The sequence below is a fragment of the Drosophila suzukii genome, chromosome 3, assembly GCF_043229965.1.
Source record: "Drosophila suzukii chromosome 3, CBGP_Dsuzu_IsoJpt1.0, whole genome shotgun sequence".
Classification (NCBI taxonomy): Eukaryota; Metazoa; Arthropoda; class Insecta; order Diptera; family Drosophilidae; genus Drosophila; species Drosophila suzukii.
The window spans coordinates 22,885,519-22,909,322 of record NC_092082.1 but is presented as its reverse complement, the minus strand read 5'-3'; the positions used below and the strand labels follow the sequence as shown (position 1 = coordinate 22,909,322).

The following is a 23,804-nucleotide window of genomic DNA, read 5'->3' as shown; positions in this document are numbered from 1 at the left end:
ACTGAAGAATATATCATTAGATAAAATTACTACTGAAAATATATGTTAGTAAGAAATCGAACTCCAAAATGTTACTAAGCAAAATTGTAATTGACATTGTTTTTTAAAAGCCTATGTTGGTGCTCATTAAAGCTATAATTTCTTGATGTCTTGAACACAACGCTTGACCTGCGTACTGTGCCTATTAAGGGGCAACTCACAGAGACGCGTTTTTAAATCCTTGACCAAGAATTGGTAGCTCTTTGAAGATTGGCCAGGCATTTTTGCCCCAGTATTAAGCACAAATAATCCGCGAATTGTTTAGGAGAGGAGCAACGTTTGCTCCTTTGGTCAAAGCAAGAAAGTCAATTGTAATGATTTCTCAGTGTAATGCTATGACCTCTTACATAAAAGTCGCGGTTCAAATATTTCTCATCTTTGGTCAACCAATTGGTATTTTAATACATCAGGCCATGTGTGGGATGGGTGCGAACATTGACATTTCGCTTGGTTTTGTTTGCTCTCCTCATATGTTATGTTTTCCCAGTTTATATGATTAGTTGTGTTAACTGTCGGCGTTTTTGTGTGTATTTGCTTATATGGACTAAACATATCCATTCATATAGGTATCAGGGAAAATAACTACTGATGGTCTGTTTCTCTAGGTATTCCTATTACATTCTCGAAACCCAATTGTTTAGAATGGATAGTTGTACTTTTAAAACGTCCCCTGGTACTCCGATTGTTTGATTACATTATTACTTTACATTTTATACCATATTGTTTGGTCTAAAAACAGACCCTAACTTGAGTGTATACAATTTATAAAAAGATCGCAAACCAAATTTAGCCATATGTTTGTTTGCTTCTTTAAAAATGGGTCTGTTTTATTATAGGGGGTGTCCCCCTTTTAAGAAAAAAAACCCCTGCCTATAATGAACTTCACGAAGTTGAAGATTTCGCTTAGAAATCTTGGAGTCTGGTCAGATTTCTAAATATGTTTGCTAGTTATAAGCATTTTGTTGATTCCGTATGAAGTTACTTTTTTATTTATGATAATACATATGTATGTAAATGATAAAATAATAGAATATGACATTGTTGTTAAATATAGCTCCTAAAATTTGTTGATTGTCTCTCTTATTTTTTTAAAACACCGAATATTTTCTGAGGAATAAAAAAGTTATCTAACAACACTATACAAATCTAAACTACTTTGTTGCTAATAGTATTTTTTGAGTATTTAATGGGCCCCATAGTATTTTTCCCCAATACACCTGCAGCCACACTCTCCAACCCCACTTTTAGTTGTGTTTTCGTCTTTCGCCTCCGCCTTCCCACAATTTCGGTGTGTCTCTCGCGAAGTAGTTGGAAAATTGACTTTTGCAAAGTTTTTCGCTGGGACCAAGAAACTAAATTTTCCAAAAACCAAAAGGAAATTGTGCGGATCGTCCGTGTGTGTGTGTGAGAGAGAGTGTGTGCCATCCATCCTGCTGTCGCGTGTGTGTATGCGAGTGTGGGCCGCAAATTAAAAGCAATACCACACTGAAAAACCGACACAATCACACACGGAAAAGAACAGTTTAATTCAATTACAAGTGAAATTAGAGTGGTGCCCGATAATTGTCAACTGGCCAGGTGGACGGGGAAGCCAACGGAGGTGTTACGTGAAAATCCCGGAGATCGTCGAGGGCCAGAAAATCACTTTTGTTGGCTGGCTGAAGGGAAAGAAATTGATTTTCCATTTTCCACAATTGCAATTGGAAGAAGCAAAGCAAAGCAGGGAAAAGAAGAGGAGTGGAGAGGAGGAAGAGAGCAAGTGTGTGTGTGTGCGTGAGCGAGGGGGTGTAAGAGAGAGAGAGCGGGCGAAGGAGAGAGCAGCACTTCCAGGCGTCGCATCCTCCTCCTTTCTCGCATGCGATGAATATTGTCGGGGAATATGAATATAGCTCCAAGGATATGCTGGGCCACGGCGCCTTTGCCGTCGTCTACAAAGGACGTCACCGCAAGGTAAGAAGCAGAGTGCTCCTCGGTACACACAAGTCGTTATTTACAACCCTAAACAGCGATTCCGTCATGTTATTAACCTGTTTTCCCCACCAACGGATCCGTTGTTATTGTTTTTGTTTTCGTTTTAATGCGGGGCTTGGTCGCATTTGTAAATAATACAATCACAAGCCCCAAAGTTATTAACAATGCGCCATTGTCAAAGGCAACACGCAGAAATCGCCAAGAGCCAAAAGCCCCTCGGCAATCGTCGCGAATAAAATGAAAATCAGCTGATCACAGTGCAGCTACAAATTACAAGTAGTGCTAATATGAATAAACTAAAAAACATTAAAAAAAGGTGTCAAGAAAGGGATAAAATGATTTTTAAAAGTGCGCAGGACCAATAAAACAATTTGAAATTCGTATATTTTATCAAAAACTATTGTGGGCAAAATATTTAATGTAGATATTCATTTAATTTCTAGAATGTAAACACCGAGTTTTAAAAATATTGTACTAGACCAACGAATCGTACAGGTAGAAAAGTCACCTAAACATATATTTTCATTTTTAAATTTTTTCTATGTTGTTTTAGAGTATAGAACAATATAGAACTAAAATCTAGACCTGTCTAGGTAGAAAAATTAGACAAAAAACATAGAAACTAAATAAAAAGATTTTAACATTGTCTTTATAACTATTTACCCAAAAAAAAAAATGTTATGCTTCGAGCATCATATAATAATATGAAATATTAAAAAACCATACAAAATAACAACTAAACTATTATTTATAAAATTTTTTACTGTTGTTGTTTAGTTATAAATGTACGCCGAAATTTCTGCTTTCATGCTATACAATAATTTATAATTTTAATACGTTTATAGTAGTATGATTCACAAAAACAAATGATTACCGACCCACTGTACCGAGCCCAATTAACTTGCAAAGCGAAATCACAGCCCTTTTGTTGAGGGCTCAGCAGTGGCTCCACTTTTTGTTTTCTTAAAAATTTGCGTTTTACTTTTGTTTATTTTCTCTATAGCTGCCTCTCGAAAGCCCTCGGTGTTTCTAGCAAAATTTGGGAACCACACGCACGTGCGATTTCTTCTGGGGATACAAATGAAATACTTGAAAACCACTGCGTATGATAGATACACAATGTGCGGGCTAGAAGTGTGTTGAACTACTTCAGGGTCATCGTAGAAATAATGAAAATAATGGCGCGTTTTTGGCCCGCAAAAGGGCTGAGAAATTCCGATGGGATTACAAAGTAAACAAATCCAAAGGCTTTTACAAAAACTATACATTCCCATTTTTGAATCGTCACTGCTTTTTAATTGCCTATTACTTGTAAGTGCACGCTTTAATTGCAACTTGAAAACCTTTGACTTTTTATTTGCAAATAATCAGCAAAATTTGCTGCGAGCATCTGAAAATAAAAAATTTAATTTTCCCATAAATCATGCATATTTAAACGCCATAATAGGCCTTTTAATTGTTACCAGCTTAACCAGTTAGGCAAATAAATGCTGCAGGTCAAGCAACTTTTATCAATAAAAACTACAAACTGCTATAAATAGTAAAATTTAAAGCGAAAAAAACATCCTAAACTGTTGTGAGTGATGGTTTTTTGTTTATTTTCTTTCAGTATTGAAAGCAAAAAAATCAAAACAACAGAAAACACGCAGAGTGAAAAGCTCGATGCGAAAAGTTGTTCGAAACAGCTGCCAGTTATTGCATCAGCTGATTTCTGTATCCATTAAAACACGCACCTACAAACCATATGGGTGATCCACTCTGATCCAACACAATATATAATACCATATGATTATGCCGACCAATTTTATCTCATACACATCATTCAGGGGGTTTCTTTTTTATTATTATTTTTATTGTTAGCCGATCTTGTTTATGTTGGTGCAACCAGGCGGGGAAAATCGCCCTTATCAACGCAGTTGTGTTTTGTGCTTTGTTTTTCTAAATTGCTCAAGTTCGTCTCGTCGGTAAATGAAATCACATTATTAATTGCAATTGCAGTGTGACAACAACCACTACAAATAGCAGTTGCAATGACAATGGAAAAATAGGTTCACACGTAGACCAGACATTCGTCTCGTCTCTTTCTAATGATGTAAGACCCTCTCTTTCTGTCAATTTGGATTTGTCGTTAATGGCCTCTCATTCGCCCTGTTACTAAAGATCTGTGGATTTCATTTCTGTTTTTCTCCTTTCTTACTTGTTACTGATCGTTAATCATTTAATTGAAACACCAAAGTGATCTATAAATAATTGTATTTTCTCCGACAAATATTAGGTATGTGTCATTCGATGAATTGCTTTATTCGTTGTGACGTCTTAAAAAACAAGTATTAAACAAATTAATCTATTCATGGTATCTTGCATGGGTTTTTTCTGCGTATCTTCTGTTTTTCTTTGTTATGTTTATTTAAAATAAATACTTTTTATCGCCTTTTGGAATTTTTTAGATGTTCATATGTACAGTATTCCTAATGAGTTTCGTTTTAAATTTAAAGATTCAAAGCTTTGCCAAAATCTGAAAACAAAATTGTAAAATTTTATCTTAATTTATGTTATTTTTACTCAAACGATCAACACCTCTAATATTTTTTCAAAATAAAAGCAACAAATGATTATCAAGTAATAAATCTTTATAGTCACTATTTTTTCATAATGTTTATGTCTACGATACATATTAAAGTCATTAAAAAAACCTTAAAACATTAGACATGTCTTTTAAGTGTTTCCATCCACTTGAGCGCACTTCAGCGACAGTTGGAATGTGAGTTGAGCTCAGTTGACTTCCCGCGTCTTTCCTTTTATGGCCACTTCAAGTAACTGGTTTCGTGGTCCGGCAGTTTTCGATTTCTTTCCATGACTTAACGTCGCCGTAATCACTTGGGTTACTTAAGCAGCTCGAAGGACAAGGCGGCGCGGAGTGCCTGGCATTTGTGTCTCCAAAAGAGTATCTTTCGCCTGCACGTGCTCAGAACACTGGCTAAAAATAGTCGAGCATGTGCAGCGACGAAAGATACACACCCGAAAGATACTTGAACTTGCGGATGGGAAAGGAAATCCTCCTCCGAGGATCTGAAACTGAATCTGCATCCAAAAATAAACCACAAACAGCTGCGGTACTAAGTAGCGTCTGGTAGTTTTCCCCTTTGCCATGAATGAACCCATCAATCTGTATCTGGCGGATACGCTGGCATGTGGAAATCCAGACGACACGTGTTTCCATTTTCATAGTTCACCGAACGAACGCTCCGTTTTATCGCCAATTGTATAAGCTGGCGGCGGCGGAATCATGCAAAAATTACGTTCTAAGCGTGCAATGTTTATTGTATTTTCAGAACCCCTTTACCCTCCTAATCATTGCGCAATGTGCATATTAATATGTTTTGTTTCTCCATAGTGAAAATGCAATGGCAATTTGCATTTAATTTTGTTGCATTTGTCTGTGAAAATGCGTCTTGACAAAGTCTATAAATGCAGATAGGGGTTCCTCTAATCGTCTAGATTTTAAAACCTGATAGTTATAGGGATTTTGAATGTTTTATAATACAGCTTCTCGACAAGCCCCTTATAAAAATGATTATCAATGTCATATATACGTCTAGGGGAAAACATGTAAATTGTTCCTATGAAATGTAATTATTAGTCTAAATTTTAATCATGATAAGAAATCAATTATAAAATTCTTTTCAATGAACATTCGTTTGAAAAATGTTTTTTCCAAGCCTTATAGTTTATTAATCTAACTCAGAATTGATCACAACTTGGTATACGGAAGTTTGATGAAAAGAAACTCACTCTATTAAATCGAAACCACCTTTCCAATTTGTGATGGTGGGAGCAACAGGCTAAACACGTGCAGACCAAAACAAATCGAAATGAACGCTTAAATTATTCAGTAAACGCCGCCAGACATCTTCCAGCATATGATATTAGCCCAGGCAATTCTCACGCAAACTAGTTTGTCTTGTTCAGCTCCAGATCGGTAGTATTCTATATAAATTAGCCGGCTGACTGGTGATCCGATCGGGCATGAATTATGCGCTAATGAAATAAAAGTTTTGCGTCGCAGAAACATTCGAGAATTTCCGCGATTTGTTTGCAAAGTTTGCGGCAGTTAGCAGATACATTTTCACCCGCCAAACCAGTTGGAGTTGTTTGTATCCATCAGATACTTTGGCCTGGCCTACGATGATGTGCTGCACTTTTTTTCACTCGCATTTATCGCTGGCTCTTTTCACTCTTTCTCGCATTTTCTGCGCAATTATTATCTTTTTCGCCAGCTATTTTTGGCCAAAAGAAATGTTTTCCTTTCTTGTAGTTAGTTGAGGGGCCAATGCACCTAAAACCCCAGCAAAACATCCAATTTGCCTTGCCTTATCGAGCCTCCCAGTTCGTTGAACCTTTTCTTTTTTGGGTGAGGTTTTGACGAAAAGCTGCTGCCTAATTCTGCACCCCGTGGCTTGAAGACTTCGAAGACTTGCAGAGATCCCTGGGATCGGAGGTCTCGTCTCCAATTTCCCATTTTCCCCAGACCAGCTGTGTGGGGCAACTTTCCCATTCGCTTTTGACACAGTTTTCGCCTGCACTTGGATGATTGAGGTGATTGGGTCAAGAACTGCTTGGTTTCCTCAGTCCCATGTCCGCAATTGTTTTTATGGGTAATCTAATCTCGGGCGTTTCTATTATCTTAGACTAGAAGGTAAACAGAATATAATGCAGTGACGTAAAGACCCAAATAAATTTGGAATGTATTTTGGATTTCATTGAGGTTTATTGGATGTTAAACAGTTACAAAAGGAAGGTATATTTAAACTGTCATGCTCTGTCAGGAAAGGAAGGGGGTGTTTTATGGGTCCATTAGATATGTAATTCAAGCTTAGAGTTCTCCATTGAGAATCTTCAAAAACTAACCAAGTATCCCATTGTTTAATTTGCTCATAACTTAATCTTTTCTCACTGACCTGGTCCAATTGCCTTCTGTAATCTCGCGAATGCCACAGGTCGTACCCCATTAAACACGGCCAGATGCTTGGCAACAGATGCAGTTGAACTCTCTTCAAGATTGCAGCAAACAATCAAAAGTGCAGGGGCTCTGTTATCGGTCAGAAGCTGTAGGAATTGCTTGATTCATTGCAGTTTACCCAAGAGGAATAAATAAAAATGCAAATGTTATAAAAATACATCTGCGAATGCACAGCAGAAGATTATGTGCTCGTGGAGGAAACATATCGATTATTATTTTCATTCAAACAACGCGTGAACGTCGGGTGTGGTGATCCGATATTCTAAGGGGAAACCTATGGAATGCCTAGTCTTATCTACACCCAGTAGTTGTATGTTGGGAGGGTATACCAACTAACTTAAAATCACAATAGTTTGGAATCCAACAGGATAATCTGCTCTTACCCAAGTTGTCCTAAACCTAACTAACTAACTTAAAATTGTATGTTAATCTTGTTAACTGTGGGTGTGGCGGAAGAGAATGGGCAGAGATAATGTATAATATACCAAAAGCAGCTGAGTAAGAACAATGATGGAGATAGGGTAAATCCACGTCGATACCTTCCTACCAGACCATCCACTATCCGAGGTGAGCTCCCTTGTAGTAGGAAAACTTGTTTAAGTTTACACTTTCGTCTTTTGTTTTGAGTTTTAGCCAGGGACAGACGGCGGAAAGAGCAAACACAGACAAAGAGTCATTGTCACCTGCTAAGTTAATGGCAAATAAGGTGACCACATCCAGGGGGTGTCGGGAATAGGGGTATCAGGAGGCGCAGTTAACGACGTCGGCCTTATCAGTGGGGCGATTCAACCGGTTAACTCAACCCAGCCCCGTCCGTTAGCTGTTAACTGCAAGTCCCGGCCAAGTTCGTCACTCGAGCGCTCGAGTAAACAGTCTTATTCACCGCAATTATGGACCTGCCCCTGCTCCTTTTGTCTGCCCGCCGGTTGAATGCGTTTTTGCGTATCTAATAATAACATTTAACCGAGCGAGTCCCTCCGACGTGTTGGGGCCCTCGTTTCTCAAACGGGGGATTTGCATTTTTCGCATTTCCCCGTTTCGCTGCGTGCTAATTGAAGCAAGCCAAAGACATTTGCTCAAGGAGAATGTAAACATTTGGAAGGCAAATTGTGGCAGCAGCTGTATGCAAAGATTATCGGGTTTAGATAAAAGGAGGCACGCTCCATGGGGAATCAGTGCTTCCCAAAAAGGCAGAGTTCAAAAACCCAAAAGCAAAAATATTTAACATTTTCGTTGAGGTATACATCGTTTTTATAAACTATTTTTATACCCAATACTCGTAAAGAAAAAGGGTATATTAGATTCGTCGGAAAGTATGTAACAAGTAGAATAAAACGTTTCCGACTCTAAATAGTATATATATATATGTCCTTGATCAGGATCACTAGCCGAGTCGATCTAGCCATGTCCGCCTGTCCGTCCGTATGAACGGTGAGATCTTGGAAACTAACCATATAACTATGAAGTTAAGTAGCCAGGCTCTTAAGCTTCCTGCGCAGCGTAAGTTAGTTTCAGAAAATTGCCACGCCCACTCTAATGCCCATAACGTACAAATCTAAATGAGATTTTGTTCTTATTATTAATAACCATCAGTATGCCAAAAATTATTCAAATCGGTTTATTCATTAAAAAGTTATATCCAAAAATTAATCAATAACTAGCAAATTCAATCGACATTGCATTAAATCGGCTGTTTTCACTAACACGCCACCAAGCCTATAGCGCTCCTAACGTCTGTTAGTGGTGTGCAATACCTTTATCCCTCTCGCAATCCCTTTAGCTGAGTAACGGGTATCTAATGGTCGAGGCCATCGACTATAGCGTTTTCCTTTGTTAATTATTGTTATGGCTATTTAATTACATTTACCAAATTTAATACAAAATTTTTCGCTTCATTAACCAATTAAAATGAAATCGACCACCTTTCTATGCGATTCTCACAATTGCTAGCTAAGTTCAATTTACCCAGGTTATTGATTTAACAGTTAAGAATTAATAACCTATAAAAATTCAAATAGTCTAAATTGTATATCCGGTTCAATACAAGAGACTCAAAAGCGAATGACCGCTAAAAAGTTGTATTATTTTTTTTAATTAATTTGTTTATATTATTCACACATATTTTCAACACTCCTTTGTGGTCGATTTCAAAACAAATTGAAAATGGGAAATGGTAATACATACAGTATTTGGTTTTGCCAGTTTTGTGTCAATTAAATTCCCATGCGAATAAATTGAGTCATTTCGCTGACTTTGGTTTGTAATTGGGTTAGCCGTTCGATGACTTTGAAGTGAGTAACCCCTGATTAAATATTAATGAAATGGTTCTCCTCCTCTGTTGCAGAAACACATGCCGGTGGCCATCAAGTGCATCACGAAGAAGGGACAACTGAAGACCCAGAATCTGCTCGGCAAGGAGATCAAGATCCTGAAGGAGCTCACCGAGCTGCACCATGAGAATGTGGTGGCTCTGCTGGACTGCAAGGAGTCCCAGGATTGCGTCAGCCTGGTCATGGAGGTGAGTTCGCCATTAAACCACATTAAAGTAGCCGCATAGCGAAGCGAGAAATTCATAAATATTTAATGCTTTTATGGCTAAAACGTGTGTGAGTCAGTTCATTCAGATGATATCGTATGGGAGGTGCAAAGCGAAGTGCACGTCGGCCAGTTCCACGTCATTCCCCCTCCCCCAGAGATCCCGCCTCCACCCACTTCAGACCTCCTTCTCTTGACCAAAATGCTACGCCATTAATTGCGGAAGTTGCGAAATGAATTCGTAAACAAAAATAAAGTAAGAATAGAATGGTAAAAGCGATTTGCGCCGAATGGCTGGTACTCACTAATGCCTCGGTTGAAATGCTTACACTTTAACTGACAGCTCAGGAAACGTGCTACAAATTTCACAGTTCCTAAAAGAAAAAATGTAGTTTCTGAAATAGAAATAAATTAATAGAACTTTATACCTATATTTAGCAAGGCCTAATCTGCTAGCCATTTATCTATTTTGGATTGTATTCCTAACATTAGATACTATACCTTTTTTCCATGCTCCTAGCTTTCCATATATGTTTTTTGTTTTGTTGCCTTTTCTCTTTTTCGGTAATACGCATTTTGTTAATTAACAATACAAGAGAGCATTGGATACCTATATAGATTGGTTTTTAACCTCAAGTTTGTTCAACTCAATTTGGGTTACAGGTGTTTGCAGGCTTTTAGCGTTCAGTGTTTATATACAGTCTATTATCTTGAAATTAGGTCAAATGCGCGTGGCACGAGAATTAGATTCCTTTTGGCTGGCATTTTCACTGATAAGATTGGATAGGGTTGTTTTCTTATGAATACCCTTGCAAACGGGAATGAGATGGGTTATAAGAAGGAATGTTCCGTGCAGGGGAATACTAACTTGAAAGATACTCCGAAGATTAATGTTGACTAGTATGTGATACGGTTTCTAGCGACTTTACTTTTAAAAAATCAAAGTTGCTCCGAATTTTTAAATATTTTTATATAATATAATGTTGTAATTAACTTTATTACTGAAGAAATGTTTGTATTACACTTTCAAGTTCCATTTTTTTAAATAATGTATCGTATTTTGTCTGTACTTAAGAAAAGCTGGTATAGTTTGTTAAAATCAGGGGGAAGGGTGTTTTCGAAATAGTTTTAATCGAACCTCGAATCTCTCGTTTTTTGTTTTGTTTTTTATTTGCCTTCCAACGCCCCATTGTTGTGGCCACACGATTGCATGTCATCGTAGTACATACATAGGTGGAGCAGACTATAGCTGATGGGGGTAGAAACGCGATAGGAAGGGAGTGTTTCGTTTCATCTGCTGTTTATTGTAGTAGTTGGTACATATTCGATCGGCTGACTTTGGCCCCATTCGCCTAGTTTGCTTTGTATTCTTATGTGTTTGCCACCAGAGAGACAGAGAGGAGTCCGCTCCCCGGTCTGTAATCAGTTCGTTTTCGTGTTGTTGATGAGTATTTATTGGTTCTGCGGCCACGTGCTGTGCCATCCCGCTTTCCCACCATTCTGGCTGCTTCTGGTTCGTCCGATTTGTTTATGTATCTTGCCAACATTTTACGATGTGTTTATTTGGTGCTTAATTTTGTTGTCTGAGCTTAGGCATGCTATAGGAAGAGGGTGGGATACCAATCAAGGTTACCTGGTGTTATGTTTCAGGGAGTTTTTTCACAGTTTGCTTTCAAAAAGCAATGTAAACATACCCACACTTATTTACTTACCTACCCAAATACACACATACGTACCTTAAATTCTTATTACTAATTATGAAATTTCATTTTCTTTACTATTTACAATAATTACTTTTATTGTATTTTGGCAAAAGTCTATAGCTAGAGTATCTAAAGTAGCTAGGGGTTACATTAATTTAAGTGTGCGATGGAAATTTATTTTGGATCTAAAACTAGAGCAGTGCCAGGAGTTTGAATGGGATCCCATTTACCGAGTTCCCCCGATGAAAAGAGCGCTAAGCGCCTAGGCGACTTATCCTACCCCGACTAACAATTAGAGTCTAACAATGGAATCGGGGAGTTCGTTTCTTTGTAGCAGTTGTGCGGGCAAACAATGTAGGAGAAACTATAATTAGGTGTGACGACGGCTGGAAACCGAGTCAAAGTAGTTAACTAATTAGCCATATACATACACGACGTATACCTATTTATAATCTATCAAAAATGCCGGCAAATGGAATTTGTTCTCGAAACTGGAGGATAGGATTCACTTTTCTTCTCTGCTTGTTTTGGCTTTTGGAAGGTTTCCTTAGGCTAGCTTATTCAATGGTATCTCCTCAGTGGGATGGACCTGATCCTTTGGTTCTGGTTTGCTAGTGCGGCAGCATTTGGTTTTGATGCCGCCAATGTCCTTGCGGCAAATGAGGCCGATGACGATGCCAATCACAGCCAAAGCCATGATGCCTGTGGGAAATATTAGACAAATTAGTTCGGTTTTTATCAGAGTCAAGCAATTGTAACTCAAGCGACCATTTGTTTAAGATTTAATTGCATAATATTCTCTATAAACGTTTCTTATCGTAGGAAGTGGCCTTGCATTTGAAAAACTAGTTAACTAGTTCCTAACTTTAGGGTTTCTATAAGATACTCATTTGATGTGGAGTTCATAATTGAACCAAACCAGTTTAAATTACAGAAAGATCATGGGTACTACTGCCGACTCCTAAACTTGTTTTGAAAGTGACAAATGGCGGTTGGAGGTACACATATAACTTGAATCCTAAGCGGAGTAGTACTCACAGATGAGCAGGGTGTTGATGGCCTCCGGGGAGATCTCCACCTGGTTGGTCTTGCTCTCGGCAGGCGATTCCACAGACACTCCGCTTGTGTTGGTGGCGGCAGTGAGGATCCCGGCTTTGACCAACTCCGTGCTGTTATCCATCTTTCCCCGATTGCGATTGGCTACAGATATAGGGAAGAAGAGCGCCACGTTAGCAAGATTGTATTATATTATGGGATCTACTGTCATAAAGACATCTCACCACTTCTGGGCGGTGCGGGCGTGGAAGTAGCTGGCTTTGGAGTGCTGGTGGCTACGATGGGAAGACCCGGAAGCCCCGGAATCCCCTTGGTCGGCGGTTCCGTGGGATAAATGAGACTGCCGTTGAAGGGGGTGCCCAGTACGAACTCGTAGCAGCTGATGTCGAAGTTGAGGAAGCTGATCGTGTCTATGGAGGACAGCAGGCCGCACAGCTCCTCGATGTTCTGCTGCTCCAGCTCCGGCAGCTTCAGTTTAATTATTTTTGTTAGCGGCGAGAAAGCTTTCGTATTGATTTGCTGTCGGAATGAAAAAGCGAGAGCGGGACAACTATATATATGGTTGTGTGGGGGCAAACACAGCTGTTTTAGAGGCTGCGCCAACTATCGATAGAGCGATTGCTCCAAAACGATAGCAGTGTTATCGCACTTTTTGGCGCCCGATTCTCACCTGTTTGAAGTCGTTCTTGTTCAAGCGGAGCACCTGCAGGCTGCTCATGTTCTGGAACGTCTGCTCCGGCAGCTCCGTCCAACTGCAGTTGACGCAGTTAAACTCCACCAGGTCGGGCTGATTCAGAAAGGAGCCATCCAGTCGCTGGACTATGGAATTGTTGCTTAGGTCCAGAAGGGTCAGTTCCTTAGCCGCCGAAAATGTGTCGGGATCGATTTTGGTGAGGCGGTTGTTGGCCAGCCGAAGGCGTTGCAAGCGCTCCGATCCTTGAAAGACCTGAAATTTTAAATAATGTCATTACATTTACGGAAAATAGTGGCTAAAATTAGTTACAAATAAACTTATTCTGGTTAGTAGTGAGCTCAAAGATTAATCATATGACTTTAAAGGAATCGAAGACACTATTTATAAGACCAGAAAATAAATATTTACAAGAAATTACACTTAAAATATTTAAAACTCTTTAAAAACCCGGTCCAAGACTTATAAATACATTTGTTGAGTACCCATAATTTAAACAAATCACCTACCTCCTTGTCTATGTGGCTGATCAGATTGTGGTTCAGGTTGATGTCCACCGCTCTGGACAGATTGGCGAAATCCTCTGGCCTCAGTTCGGCAATCACATTGTGGCTCAGATCGATGATGGCCGCCGTCTTGGGCATGTCCAGGGGCACATGGGTCAAATGTGCATTCGCACACTGGACGTACTTGAAGTCCTCCAAGCAGAGGCAGTTGCGCGGGCAACTGGGCTCCAGGACATGGTTGCTGCGTCTTGGTATGTCTGTGAAGTAACTCTTAGCTTTGCTCCTTTTATGGCATTTAATTTTACTCACTAAATATTGGTCGAAATGTGGTGGTGGTCGATGTGGAGGATGAAAGTGGCATCAGTCTATTTTCTGCTGTCTCCGGCGCTTCCTCGCCTGTCGTTACATCACTGTAATCATCGTCGTCATTATAATCAAAATCCTCGGGGGCACTGAGTGACCGATTTGACTCCTCACTGCCCGCTGGAGCAGCATTTGTGTGGCTAATGCTGAAAAATAATTTACGTTAAATGAATTCTTGTTAAAAACCGCAGTAGACAAACAACATCCAATTCTAGAATATTTCTCGATGCTTAAAGACTTATAAAGCATTGAATTTCAAATCTATTCCCATTACTTAAGAAGAAAATCGCAGGGCAATTACATTGCAAATTGATTCGCATTTCTGGTAGAGCAATTACTTGACAAATTCGTAAAGTGGTCTTACCAAAAGGCCAAAATTGTCAATATTTGGCTTTATATTGCTGGTTCTAGGCAAAAGGTGCTTACATCATTCACGTCTTGAAGGCGAACACACCTAGCTAATTTGTCCTGAAAACGCTCTTGACCTATTTTCTTATAGACACGCCATAGCCACACAGAAACGTTCGTTTTCCCCACTATCATTATACGCTTTTGTTTATGTTTGCTCCGCGGAAGAGCATGAATGAATATACCTACATGTTTGAGAGCAGACATATAAGTATTTTTCTATACAGCTGCCGACAAAATAATATGCCTCAGATTAATTTAGACAAGAGTGACTAATTCATCAGGGGAAATACATAGATAGATAGATTAATTGAAGTGCAATCAATCAAATAGTTATGTATTTAATGTAAAATCAAAAATAATTTGTTAAATATTTAAATTCAAATCAACTTACGAAAGATATTGAAAGTGTCATAGAACAACTTTTATACTTTCTTGTTGCTTGTTTAAAACATGGTTATTTCTGGTCTTACTTTCCCGAAACTTACTGTATATACCTCAGTTAAAAACACATAAAAAACCAGTTTACTTCATGGCAAAGAGACAACTTGACTGGTTTTACTTTGCGATTTCGTTTACTCTCACTTTTTCTGTTTTGTATTTTGCCGTGATTTTTAACCCCTCTTAACTTGGCTCGCCTGATTCTAAATCGTTCGTTATCCTGCTTTAGACGACTTCAGTTCTAGTGGGGGTGTGTGAAAAAAGGGGGGAATGTGTTGGTAGAGTAGCTCAAGTGAGTCTTAAAACTGCCATTTAGCATTCTCTTCAATTGCGTGACTTTTGAGTGAAGTTTCAATGATTGTTGAAGACCCTTGTCAGACCATAAAAGTGCCTAATTTGATATAGTAAACGACTTGCTTGAAGCAAAACTGGTGTTCCCAGTGTGCGGTTCCTTGAAGTGCTGATAACAATTGCATTTATTGGTAATTCCTACCGGATAATAAAGATATTTTTATCGAACGTAACCGAATTGCCTTCAAGCTTCAGCTCACTCAAGTTAATGTGCGTTGCGAAAGATCTCTAAACAGTAACTAAGCACGACGACCTAGTCGAAGTAATTCCCCTGACTACTTGAACGAATGGCTAAAATCGGAAGCGACGCACTCAAAAGCACTCTACTTTGACATTTGATTTGAAGTGGCTGAAAAGGCTAGGAAAGGCCCAAAAATCAATAGGGAAATGGTATTAGGTGCACTGCAAAAATGGTCTAAAGGTTTTTATACAAAATAAAGACAGTTATAAGGGGCTAAGGCAAATCTGAGTCATAAATTGATTTTACCATGAAAATAAGGATAGCGTAGACAGTTGTAAATTTCTCTGGCATTGCTATTTCTATTGGTTCGATATTCCTTGAGAAATTCAAACCGCTGACCAAACAAATTTGATAAGGAAGAGCGGTATAAATTATCGGGCAACCGGGCATTGTTATTATTTTTATCAGATTATGCGATATGATTAGGTAGAGTGTAAATTCGCGCACATAATATATAATCAGCGGCAATTAAGAGCTGTTGCCGTGGACTATCAATAAAAGTTGCTATTTTTTTATAACCCCGTGCGTGAGTATTCCATTCGGCATTGATATCTCAGTTGAGGAGGGTCAAAGTCCCGTTGTTCAGGTTCACCTGTCGTTATTTCGATTCGAGTGAATTAATCATTACGAATGTTGCTCAACGGAAACTTTGCCCCTGTCTTTCTTCTTTCGAATTTAGCAAGGGTTTTTTTATGGGTGCATATAGTATAAATAAATGTATTACTTTTCCGGCCCTATAAGAATTTCAAATTGTTTGTTTAATACATCGCGAGATCTTTAAATATTTATTGGAGTTAGAGTTGCAGTTGGATTTTACCTTACGCTCAGCAAAAATATCAGGAGTAATCCAAACTTGTAATACACGTGCATTGTTATTTGTTATTTGTTTAATACTACTTGTTTAGCTTTTGTTTTCACTGCGTTTTCAAGGCTTAATGTTGAAATTTGTGTTTATCTATGGGATTTTATTTCATTTTCTGTGTATTTGCCAAAGTTGTTGGGGAAATTAGCAAGCTGAAAATAGATTTTATTAATTTTTCGGGTTCTTATTTTTGCCTTGTTTTTCACTTTGCACTTTTAACGTTATTCTGTTTTGGTTTCGAAATTATTTGTGTGAGTATTTGTTTGATTGCATTTGCCGGTCTACTTTTTCCTGAATAAAGTAATTCTTTTTGCAAGCTTTTCACTCCGCTCGCACCAACTTTTCCACTCGCTGTCGATTCTCAAATGAGCAAAAAACTCGCCAGCAAATCCGATGGCCCCACTTTACAGGTGTGTGTGAGCTCGAAGAGAGAGTATTATCTCTCTTCCCTCTATCTCTCTCTTTTTTAATCATCCCATGTTTAGTTTAATGTTTTGATGTGCTATGGTTATCTTATCAGTTATTAATATTTTATATTTGATTCCCTCATCTCTCGGGTTTTTTACTAACAAGCTACTTAAGCATTACTAATTTATAAGAGTTTTACTTTATTGTCTCTGTTAAAATGGCATTAAAAATGTTTATTAATCAGTAGTTAGAACATAATTTGTTTATTTTTGAATAAGTCTTTTGGTTTTTCGTAATAAAAATAGCCATTAGCTTTCAGTGAGGGCTTTATACAAATATTAAATTTAAAATTTAAATTTAAGGGAAAACATTGATTGTATATTAATAATATTGATAAGAATAGAAAGTTATGCATGGTTGAAACAAGGCACTTTCATCAGTCTATAAATATTGCTGATCGCATCACTTTTATTTGTTATATATGTACACATATTAATTAAAAGCAGAACAAGAAACCCATTAAACACAAACTGCTTTGTATAATAAAATTCATTTCGCACTTGTCAGATTAAACCTAATGTCAATCATAATGAACTTTGCTTTGACTTGCAAGTCGGGGCTGTCTTTTGATATAACAGATAGTGTTCCTCCACAGTTTATTTACATAATTTGCTGGAAAAGTGAAACGCTGAGGCTGAATCATTTCGATTAAGTTAAATACGTGATTTGAGTGATAAGTTTGTTTGAATATTTGAATGAGAACCACTTGATTCACTTGGGTAATAAGTTAAACTCTTGTTTCAATTCCGTTTCTAGGGTCTTTGTGTTGTGATTACTGGGAACAATGTATAGGATCGTTGTTTTTATCGCCTAGACTGTGTTGACCTTTAGTCCATTGCGTTTACTCGGAATGACTCGCGTCGCTTTTTTATTGTGATGTGAAACACTTAGGAGTTCTGTTTTGATTGTAACTTTGCGTTATATTTCATCCAGTATTTTAGCTAACTTTGTTTTTTGTGGACTTTTGCTGCGCGGTAACATGTGATTCGGTCGAGCGTCGATTTGAAAATGAGGTACGAATGGAACCGCAGAAGCAGCGAGCTCAGCGAATTGAGAGATACAATCGGGGGTCTGAAGAGAGTCTTCTCTTGAAAGCTCTCTTCATAATCACTGCTTTAAAAACAGAGAACCCCAATTGTTTTTAAATTACGCAAGTGCATTTTCCAATAATTCGCTGACTCATGCGCACTTGTTGCCGGGAAATAAAAGTTATTTTAAAATTCAGTCTGGTTCTGCATATATTTTAGATGTTAAAAGCCCCAGAACTCAAAAAACCCTCCCTGTAGCGAGTGTTTCCCCATTTCTTTTGGACTTTTACTTTTATATTTATGTGTGTTTGCCATTGCCTGATGTCACTTTACATGTCAATGACTTGTTTAATGTTCTTTTCTCTCCGCTCCTCTACTCGGAATTTTTTCGCTTTTCAAAAAGCGAGTGGAGTGAAATCTTTTGTCATTTCAATTTGGCTGTTTAATTGCCTAATTTTGTTGTTGTCGCTGCCATTGCTGGCTTTGTTTGCTCATTAAACTGTAAGTGGTCCATATAGTTTCTCATGGAAAACAAAAAATCCATAAAATGTTCGCTCGGTGGGTTTTAGAAGTGCTTATGTATGGAGCTCTATAGTCATGTCTTTGATTGGCGGCTCCAAGGTCAAAAATAGCAAATCCTTTTTGGCAACTTGCTCAGGCCAAAACAACGGCATTTCGGAGAGACTGGGGCTCTCTTTATTTACATTTTACCGAGGGTTGCTTGTAGAATTCATTTTTCAACTGAAAACCTTTTTAAAGGTTTATAAAATTTCTTAGGAAATAAATCCGAGGTTTTTAGAATCATTTGGGGCTCTTATGGTATTCAAGGTAACTTAAGTTTTTAGAAATAAATGAATCAATATTTCGGATCTTACGTACTCCGAAAGTAATGTCGCGAATTCTTTGGAAAAGGATAGCCCAAAGTGAAAAGAAATCCAAACTTTAAGCTCGACTGATTTCTTGATTGGATCCAAAAGAAGGTTTTGGAGTTCTTTGCATTGACATTATAAAAATAACATAAAAATTACAATAATGTTCTGCCCTTTGATTACGAATGGCTTTTTTCTTAATGTGGAGACCTAAGCCTATAAATCACTATTTATTGTAGGTTTCGATCTATAAATAAATGTATTCCTAGATATTCTGCCGAAATAAACCGGAACTGAACTTTTGTTAGATAACTGACAAAAGAAAAAGCAGCTGGCTGATGAACATTTCCCTAATTCCAGTTCTTGATTCAGAAAATTGTCATAAAACATATTCGCTTTGACCTTGTTGTTTTCTGTGACAAAAGAAGCTCATCTGAATGGCGAAGACAGATGGAAGACCGACTGACTGAATCTCGGGGCTCTTGCATTTTCGCACTGATTGGACCTAATTCATTTGCATGGGTCGCACTTTGTTTTGAGGTCTTGGGGTCCCAAAAGATTTATGTGCGGGCTGATCTCTTGACTCGTGCTCGGGGAAGCAGCTCTCTTAGCTCGATTTTCCACCTCTATAGCCCAACTCACTCTTTCTCTGTGTGACTTTCTCTTTACAGTACTGCAATGGAGGCGACTTGGCGGATTATCTGAGTGTTAAGGGGACTCTGAGCGAGGATACCGTAAGACTCTTCCTCGTGCAACTAGGTGAGATTGAAGTGTTTCCCGGATAAAAATGTATCCCGAACTAACATTTGTAAATTATAACCAAATCATTCCATTTAATGTTGATAAACACATGTATAGTGTACTTGTTAGCTAATTAACTTTATTTTCTCCTAATTTCAGCTGGTGCTATGAAGGCACTTTATACCAAAGGAATTGTGCATCGTGATCTCAAGCCACAAAACATTTTGCTATCGCACAATTATGGCAAGACATTGCCAGCTCCATCGAAAATAACCCTGAAAATAGGTGAGTTACATATCAACATAAAATACACGGAGAAATTTAAATCTCAAAGTACTTAGAAACCCATTAAGATTAAAGCTAACTGAAAATATATTTGTGTAAAACAAGTTTTTGCTGCATAAAAAGCTTTCACTTCTTGTCTTTTTTTATATTTTGTACGAAACTTGTTATTACCAATTAAATTAATTTGTGGCTATGAATTTTGTTTATTTTAAGTGCCTAATAACAAGTAATAATTACTTTAAACTCTTCTTTATTACAGCCGATTTTGGGTTTGCGCGTTTTCTAAACGAGGGCGCCATGGCAGCCACTTTGTGTGGCTCACCCATGTATATGGTAAGATATAATACCCCTATACTACCAGAAGAGATAATAATATAAACATTAAATTTACACAGGCTCCTGAGGTGATCATGTCGTTGCAGTACGACTCGAAGGCGGATCTCTGGTCGCTGGGAACGATTGTCTACCAGTGTTTGACTGGCAAGGCGCCATTCTATGCACAAACGCCCAACGAACTGAAGTTCTACTACGAGCAGAATGCTAACCTGGCACCAAAGTAAGATCCCCTACAGTCCCCACCATGAATGGAGATTATTTAAACCTCTTTTTTAGAATTCCAAGTGGCGTGTCGCCAGACTTGAGGGATCTGCTGCTGTGCCTGTTGCGCCGCAACGCCAAGGACCGCATCTCGTACGAGAGCTTCTTTGTGCACCCCTTCCTTCTGGGCAAGAAGGCGGCCGCGTCGCCAGGTGAGCCAAGCCTAGCAGCCAACCTGCGGCGGCGAGTCTCTAAGAGTGGTGTTCTTGCAGTTGACATGCCACCGCTGGGCGGAACCCCGCCTGCCAAGGCCAAGAGCCCCCTGCAGCAGCAGCTGGAGCAGGAACTGCAGCTGGTCAAGCTGGCCGAGCAGCAGCAGAAGGAGCGCGAGGAGCAGGAGGCCCAGGAGGAGGAGAACACGGGTAGGTGTCCTGCGAAGTGCCCCAAAATCGGCACTGTTTTTATTTGCATAATTAAGAAAGTTAGACAATTTGTACGGTCACAAGATCTTATATTTTTGAATTGCCATAAGATTGATTTAAGATTATTTTTATCGAAAGTTTTCACAAAATCTTTTTTATTTTTAATGTACTTTTTTTTTTATAAATTTTGTATCATTAATCGAGTGTTTTTTAAACATCATAAACGGCCACAGTTCAAGAATATCTCAATAAAACTCAGAAAGAATGATAATTATTTGGGAAAATATAGGAATTAGCATTTAAGCTTCTTTTACATCTTTGTGTTAATTTAAAAAGAAGTTAAAGTGGTCTAATTGAACGTAAAAGTGTGCCAAATTGTGAATTTTACATGTTAATAATGTAAATTGGATTCTAGTTCCAATTTCCGTCTATCTCTCTGTCTCTGTAATACATCGCTATTACTTGTTAATATCTAAATGTACAAACATAATATTTAAATTTAATATTCTTCTCACTGTTATATCTTTATATCCTTAAGCGAGTAAAGTATATACCTACACATATAAGACTAGAAAAACCTATGTGTTTGTTCTACAAGTTTTTTCAAAATGCAATGCTAATTATCTATTATTTTTTAGTGTCTGTAGTGGCAAACCCGGCCATTTGTGCCACCATCACCAACGTGGGTGTGTTGTGCGACAGCGAGAACAACACCGGATCGTGCAGCTCCCACGAGGACTCCGATGACTTTGTGCTGGTGCCCAAGAACCTTCCGGAGGATCAGCGCCAGGGTCTGGCCCAGGCCCAGGCCCAAGTTCAGCCCGCTTCCGGTGGCCAGCGTCCACAGCCGCAACAAAATCAATCCAGTCCGCCACGCCCCAGCAGTCTGCCCATCTCTGAGCCCAAGCCAGTGCCGGCTCCGGCCCGTCGCCAGGTGGCCAACAACCCGGCCAGCTCCCCGGCCAGGCAGGGCTCCGGACCATTGACGGTGGCTACTCTGGGCGGTCAGCAAATACCCCGATCCCAGCCCATTAGCGTGAAGCAACCGCGACCGGATCAGCGCAAGAGCAGTGTGAGCAGTGACATTAACTCGATCTCGCCGCCGGCAGTGCAGTTTGCCATTGGAACGCCGCCCACGCGGATGCGCTCCGCCTCGGGAGGATCGCTGTCGGAGACACCGCCGCCGCATGCTCCGAGCACCTGGCAGGTGTCGCCGGGGCATTCGCAGTCGCCTTTGCGCCGGAGTGGCAACAGCTCCCCAGTTCTGCCGTCCGCAGCGCTCACCAAGCTGCCCACATTGGGCAGTCCTACGATGCTTGTGGCTCCGGGATCACTGGGTTCGATTGGCTCGGCGGGCAGTGGATCGGAGAACAATAACCAGCACCATATGCTGGGACCGCGAGCTTTCACGCTGCCCGAACTGGGGGCCACTGGCGGGCTGCATAGTCTGCTGGACACAGGAGCCGGCGGTGGTGGCGAACCACATGCATTCCAGGCCCCCGAGCTGTCGGAGGAAACGCTGATGGATCGCGAGCACAACGAGACCCTGTCCAAGCTGAACTTCGTGCTGGCTCTCACCGATTGCATTCAGGAGGTGGCCGACTCGCGGTGTGCACCGCTCTCCACGCTCATGGTGGCCGGCAGTCAGTCGGCGGCAGCAGCGGCGGCGGCGGATGCTCAGCAGATACCGCCTCACGCCCCAGAACATTGCAAACGGGCGGAGCGTCTGGTGCTGCTCGTCCGAGGACTGCAGCTCCTCTCGTCCGGCATGAATCTGGCCTCCCAGCAGCTGCGCAACGGCCAGCTGAAGCCGTCGTCCAATGTGAAGAATGGTGAGTGGAAGAGCTCCTCAATCAGAGCATGAAAGTCTATAATGTCTGTTGCTACCCCTAGCTTTGCTCACCATGAACGCCAAGTACAGAAGCATGCTGTTCGAGTCGAAGCGCCTTAATGGCAGCGGTCTGTTGCAGAAGGCGAATGCATTTAACATAACGGCGGACAAGATTCTCTACGATTACGCTCTTGATATGGTAAGGAATTCTATACTTTTGTTAACTTCGTCTTATTAATTAATATATTTCTGTACAAATAGTGCCAGGCGGCTGCTTTGGATGAGCTTCTGAAGAACACCAAGAATTGCTTCGAGCGTTACAACACCGCACACATTCTGCTGCATTCGTTGGTGCAAAAGTGCAATCATCCGCAGGACAAAATGCTGCTGAACAAATGTAAGTCCGAATAACTAAACGCTGTAATAAATAACTTATTAATGTACCCGTTTATAATCCAACAGATCGCGATGCCGTTGAGAAGCGTTTGAGCATATTGCAGCAGCATGGCTACATCTACGTGACCGATGAGAATGCTTAACTATTTGGGCAGAAAGAGCTTTATTCCAACCATTTAGCACCGGCAATCTTCACAACATCAACATCATTTCCTTAAGTTATTCACCGTTTTCGTTGGGAGTGCAAACATGTGATTGAAACAAAAACTACACTATCCATACATAGACATACCGACAAATAATTTAAAGACCACCCACACATTATTTCTGGAGTTCTCAGCCCCCCAAAACTGTCCAATGTAAATAGTTTGAGCTATGCTGATATATGTAGTTTTTGTTTTTTATATTATTTTCGGCCCGCGCGGCAACCATAATTGTTAAAGCTTATATCGAGTGCAGATGCAACATGAATAAGGGCAGATAAGAGTCCATATAGTCGTAAGATAACCATAATATTATAAATATATATATGTTTACATATATATGTACAACACGAAAGCTAACCAAGCAAACCACATTACATAACGTAAAGGGCAATATGCAAGCCAAACTCAGTTTAATTCTATGTTTAAGGGAAGCAGCGGCAGAACCCAGATCCATTTATCATGTGCTAGAATTTTCCCCGTAGTTGTAAAGCCTATTTTCTTATTTAACAATCTAATATTCCCCTATTATTATATTATAAACATACCATACAATATTTATGGCTGCACTACACAAACATGTTTACAATGTGCTATGTTCATAGTTTTTAGTTAGGTCTTTTCTAAAACAACTTTAAAGAGGTATTTAATTTTATGACAAGAACTTTATATTTTAAAGAAACTTTTTAAGTTTTTCTACAACCGAAGCCCACAAAACTTTCGAAAAAATCTATATATGTATATGGTATACAAAAGAAGGAAACACATAAAAGAGTGTATAAAAAGAAATACCAACTTGAACTAATAAAAATTAATAAGGAAAATCGTAAATCGTAA

At 39.4% G+C, this 23,804-nt stretch overlaps 2 protein-coding genes across 5 annotated transcripts; one reads left to right on the top strand and one right to left on the bottom strand.

Moving 5' to 3' along the window:
* The first annotated feature begins 1,279 nt into the window (after positions 1–1,279).
* On the top strand, positions 1,280–23,798 carry Atg1 (serine/threonine-protein kinase unc-51-like protein Atg1). Of its 2 annotated transcripts, XM_065865117.2 has the most exons (12): positions 1,281–1,989; positions 9,375–9,548; positions 19,224–19,311; positions 19,453–19,578; positions 19,838–19,911; positions 19,974–20,134; positions 20,191–20,327; positions 20,388–20,537; positions 21,176–22,369; positions 22,431–22,567; positions 22,630–22,765; positions 22,831–23,798. In XM_065865117.2, exons 1-12 carry the CDS (start codon positions 1,900–1,902, stop codon positions 22,905–22,907), a joined length of 2,544 nt encoding a protein of 847 aa, XP_065721189.1. In that variant the 5' UTR covers positions 1,281–1,899; the 3' UTR covers positions 22,908–23,798. The 2 variants fall into 2 exon arrangements, with proteins under 2 accessions (XP_065721188.1, XP_065721189.1); XM_065865116.2 differs by having other exon boundaries at positions 1,280–1,989; positions 20,191–20,537.
* On the bottom strand, positions 11,329–17,659 carry LOC108007282 (leucine-rich repeat and transmembrane domain-containing protein 2). Of its 3 annotated transcripts, none has more exons than XM_070995738.1 (8): positions 17,602–17,659; positions 16,143–16,339; positions 13,831–14,030; positions 13,525–13,778; positions 12,995–13,270; positions 12,549–12,843; positions 12,307–12,468; positions 11,329–11,970 (listed from the first exon to the last, which is right to left on the bottom strand). In XM_070995738.1, the coding sequence occupies exons 2-8, from the start codon at positions 16,193–16,195 to the stop codon at positions 11,816–11,818; spliced, it is 1,395 nt and encodes a 464-aa protein (XP_070851839.1). In that variant the 5' UTR covers positions 16,196–16,339; positions 17,602–17,659; the 3' UTR covers positions 11,329–11,815. The 3 variants fall into 3 exon arrangements, with proteins under 3 accessions (XP_070851839.1, XP_036670435.3, XP_070851838.1); XM_036814540.3 differs by lacking the exon at positions 17,602–17,659 and adding an exon at positions 17,481–17,601; XM_070995737.1 differs by lacking the exon at positions 17,602–17,659 and having other exon boundaries at positions 16,143–16,548.
* Positions 23,799–23,804: the final 6 nt, after the last annotated feature.